General features: G+C 33.1%; 1 protein-coding gene across 1 annotated transcript; it reads left to right on the forward strand.

The window, feature by feature from the left end:
- Nucleotides 1-812: 812 nt before the first annotated feature.
- Nucleotides 813-2313, forward strand: LOC112729446 (probable xyloglucan endotransglucosylase/hydrolase protein). Its single transcript, XM_025779638.3, has 2 exons — nt 813-1112; nt 1627-2313. The coding sequence occupies exons 1-2, from the start codon at nt 842-844 to the stop codon at nt 2007-2009; spliced, it is 654 nt and encodes a 217-aa protein (XP_025635423.1). The 5' UTR covers nt 813-841; the 3' UTR covers nt 2010-2313.
- Nucleotides 2314-4320: the final 2007 nt, after the last annotated feature.

Raw genomic sequence — 4320 nt, forward strand, 5'->3', positions numbered from 1 at the left:
AATTTATGTATGAAAATGACATACTTGAACAACACATTAGAACTTTTATAAGTTTGAAAACACACTTCATAAGGTCTTGTACTAAATTATTTTTATAGAATTCAACAGCGAATTAATATTTGATTTATCGAAAATACTATAAAAATTAGTGTTATATAAAAATATTTCGAAAATAATAACATGCATTAGTAATTTTTTTTCTTTTTCAAATTCCATAATCTTTAGTTAAATTCCCCATTTTCATACTTTAAAAATATATAAGATAACATCGATTATTATATATGTCAATATATGGTAAGATAAAATTTTTTAGAAGAAAAATTTTAATATTTAACATAAAAATGAAATTAGAATTAATAGAAAAATTAAGAATGAAAAGTACTTTATTTTTGGATTTGGATCCTCTAAAGTTTGAATTTCACTTTAGAGAGTAAAATGTAATCTCTCATCATTGATTTCATAGGTGGGACCAATAATAAATATGAAAGAGAAACTATTCAATGGGAGAAGATCACACTTTACTCTATAAAGTGAAATTCAAACTTTAGAGGATCTAAATCCTTATTTTTTAATAAAATAAAATAAAATACGTATCCAAACATGAATGGTGGTCGGTGGATGCTGCTGCACATGAAAACGAGGAATAACCGAATAAGACACATCATATTATTATCTGCCCCTTAATCTCGACCATACAATCATCATATCGGAAAAAGGTAATCAACATCAACGGTCACAATTCATTCAACAGTCAACACTCCTACAATCTCTCTCTCTCTGTGGCTTTTCCACTTTGCACCTTCCAAGTTCCAAACAATGCAGAGAACTCCACGAATCAACAATGGCGGATCCAGTTCTTCACCCAGACACTACAAACCCTCTTCATCACCATCAAACGCAACCTCTCAAAGAGATCGCCATTGACTACACACCAGAAGCATGCTCTCATTGCCCTAATTCCAACACCATCACCCTCACCTTCGATCACCGCGGCGGCGCCAGGTGGCGCACCACCACTCGCTTCCACTATGGCACCTTCAGCTCCCTCATCCAGTGCCCTAAGGGTAACACCAATGGCCTCAACTTCAACCTCTACCTCTCTTCCTTAGAAGGTATTTATGTAATTATATACGCTTTTTTTTACACTGATTTATGATTTCAAAGTTTGATCTAATAGATTTTTGTATGATTAGTTTTCAAATTACACTTCTGATGATATCTTATATTGCTAATTATCAAAGTTAATAAATTTCGATACTATAATGTGATTCTAATAGCTTATACTACAAGTTATGTGATTCTAATATGGTAGATTTGTGACCTTACTGAATTGGTATAAAATTAATTATATCTTAAAGAATTAGAGAAATTAACGAAATTCAATAGAGAATTGGATTTTGGAGAAGGAAGTAAGGGATTACTCTTGCATAATCGGTGAAACATGCTTTGAGTTCTAGCTATGGATCAAGGATTATAAAGTTTAATTTGTTACTTTACTTAGTGAAGTTGTTTAGAAATATTTCTTTATTATTTAAGCCACAATTCAAATTTGTTTCTAATATTCTTATCTTTAATTTCTATATTATCTATGCTGTTAGTTATGTTTTCTCCTATTATTTCATGCAGGTGAAAAGTCCCAAGATGAGATAGATTTTGAGTTCTTGGGTAAGGATAGGACCATTGTGCAGACAAACTACTTCAGTGGTGGCAATGGCAACAAGGAGAAGATTCACCATCTGGGTTTTGATGCCTCTGATGGTTTTCATGAGTATGTGATCAAGTGGAGTTGTGACGTGATAGAGTGGCTCATTGATGGGAAGGTAGTCAGAAGAGAGGAGAAGAAAGAAGGTAAAGGGTTCCCTCAGAAGCCTATGTTCTTGTATGCTTCCATTTGGGATGCAAGCTGCATTGCTAATGGGATGTGGGCAGGGAAGTATGATGGGAGTGATGCACCTTATGTTTGTCTCTATAAGGACATTCATGTCCCTACTAGCACTGCAGTTAAATGATCTTGTGATTCATGATGATCCGGTCTTAAAGCTTTGCATTCTGTCTTCAATTTGATTCAGCTTTGTATATTACTTCTCCTGTCCAAAAATATTAGTCACTTTTGGGATGTATTTAGATGCAATTTTGTTGTATATATACATTCCAAAAGTGACCTTTTTTTTTTCAAAGGAGGAAGTATGTTGTTGCTTGAAGTATTCAAAAGTTGTTGCTTGATTTGGTATGCTTTATTGCTAATCTTTACCTTGCTGCTCCTGAGCTACAATAATTGAGGAATGTGTTAAAGCTATTATTATTCATTAACCAATGTAAAAACTTTGTTGAATTGATATCATATGGATCAATGACTTGGATAATGTCATTGAATACTAATAACTCTGCTTTACTATAATAAAGTTCTATTGTTGTTACTAGTACTATACACCTATACCATGATGCAAGGATAAATGATGTAAAATACTAGATGAGTGTAGAGTTAATACTCAAAATGGCTCTTGAAATCTGACTTCCAACTCAATTTAGTTCCCAAGGTTTTAATTGATTCTAATTGTATCCTAAAATTTTAGTTGACACCTGGCAACAAAGCAGTTAGATGACGTGGCAAAATATTTGAAAGCATCAATTTAACTTCTAAAAATTTCAAATAAAACCTAGCAGCCTCAATTTTCCCAAATCGCAAGTTTCTCGAAGATAACCAAATAACATCAATCAATTGGATCCAAAAAATATTTAATCGTGTATAATAAACGGTTACAAACTAGTCAACAATTCATCAAATATTAAAAATCAATCACTACCTGTTTTTGATTTTCTGACTGAGTAAGTGGATTAGGTGAGTATAATCTCTGAAACTTGTGCATCATCAACAGTAAAATGTGGTGCTAATGGAACATTTTCAGTCACCTCACCAAATCTCACATGTATTTTCATAGATCAATGCAATTTCATAGATCAATGCAATTTCTCAAAGATATACAAAAGTTGTTCGGTTGTTCTATACCACATCTCATAAATTTTACCGCATAGATTATTGTATCTATTAGATTTAAAATGATTAAAAGATAATAAAAACATATTGAATGACATACAGCATGAGTCTACCATTAAAATTACATAATTTTCCAATAAAAAATCAATTAAAAAGAACAAATAAACAAACTAACCAAAACTAAACTGCGTAGTTAGAATGTCAAATTAAAAGCTAATAGTTTGCAACAAATAATAGAATCAATTCTCAATTAAAATGGGATATGATTATATGAAGGAGTAAGATTGTCATTTTAAAATAGAATATGAAGAATCAATGACTGCGTTACAAAAAATTATAGGATTCAGTTGATCACAGCTACATACATACAAAAAAATTAAACCCTAGCATACAAGAACTCTACCATCATCAACAACCGTAATCAACCAAAGTCCCTTAAAGTTTCACTGATGAAATAGAGCGAAAAAAATGAAGAACAAACCTCATGCAACATTTTGCAAAAAACAGAGCATCGTATGTTGATAGCAACGATTTTGTTACTAACCTGTTTTTTAAGAGATGGTGATTCCCAAGCAATTAGTCTTTACAATGGGGGGCGAAACAAGTAAAAGAAGCTTCAAGCTTTAGTTACAACGACACCCATGGTTCTTCTCTGAAGGTACGTATATGAGGGGAGGAGGAGGAAGAAGGAGGATCAGTTGGGGGTTGTATTTTCAAGTGGTTAACGTTTGGGTTTTGGTATTAACCCCTTTCTCATGTCAAACGACGTCGTTTCTAAACAATTTGGGAGCCAAGAGTTAAACGACGTTGTTTTGATCGTGCCAGGTGTCAACCAAATTTGCCAGGTCAAGCTCTCCAATGATGGAAAACGACAGAAAGGACAAATTGAGGCGCGAATCAAAATTTCAGGGTACAATTAGAGTCAATTGAAACCTTGAGGGCTAAATCAAATCGAGGTCAAATTGTTGGGGCTATTTTGAGTATTAACTCGCCGAGTGTACATGTTTTTTTGGGATTTTGTAACAATCGTTATCTACAATCGGTATCTACAATGACAATTTAGAAAAATAGAATATAGATAAAAAGAGGAATAGACTAGAATGATCTATTTTCGGTACGATATGATTGAACAGAAATAGCAAGTGATAAAAAGAAATACAACGGCTGAAATAGAGAGTCAGTCTCCTTTCTAACCCTATTCTCAATTCTTAATATTTTTTTTTTCATTTCCTCCCTTTACTGTCCTTATATTCCCTTCCTACTCTCTCCAAATCATGTGAGATCCCCTCGCCTTTTGCGCATGACCCTTACTCTATGTGACATAC

This window comes from Arachis hypogaea, chromosome 12 (assembly GCF_003086295.3).
Source record: "Arachis hypogaea cultivar Tifrunner chromosome 12, arahy.Tifrunner.gnm2.J5K5, whole genome shotgun sequence".
NCBI classification, from domain to species: Eukaryota; Viridiplantae; Streptophyta; class Magnoliopsida; order Fabales; family Fabaceae; genus Arachis; species Arachis hypogaea.

Bases quoted from the DNA above. Each gene is read 5' to 3' on its own strand.
- LOC112729446 (XM_025779638.3), top strand. From the start codon at position 842: ATGGCGGATCCAGTTCTTCACCCAGACACTACAAACCCTCTTCATCAC. The intron at 1,113-1,626 runs GTATTTATGTAA...TATTTCATGCAG, and splicing joins CTACCTCTCTTCCTTAGAAG to GTGAAAAGTCCCAAGATGAG.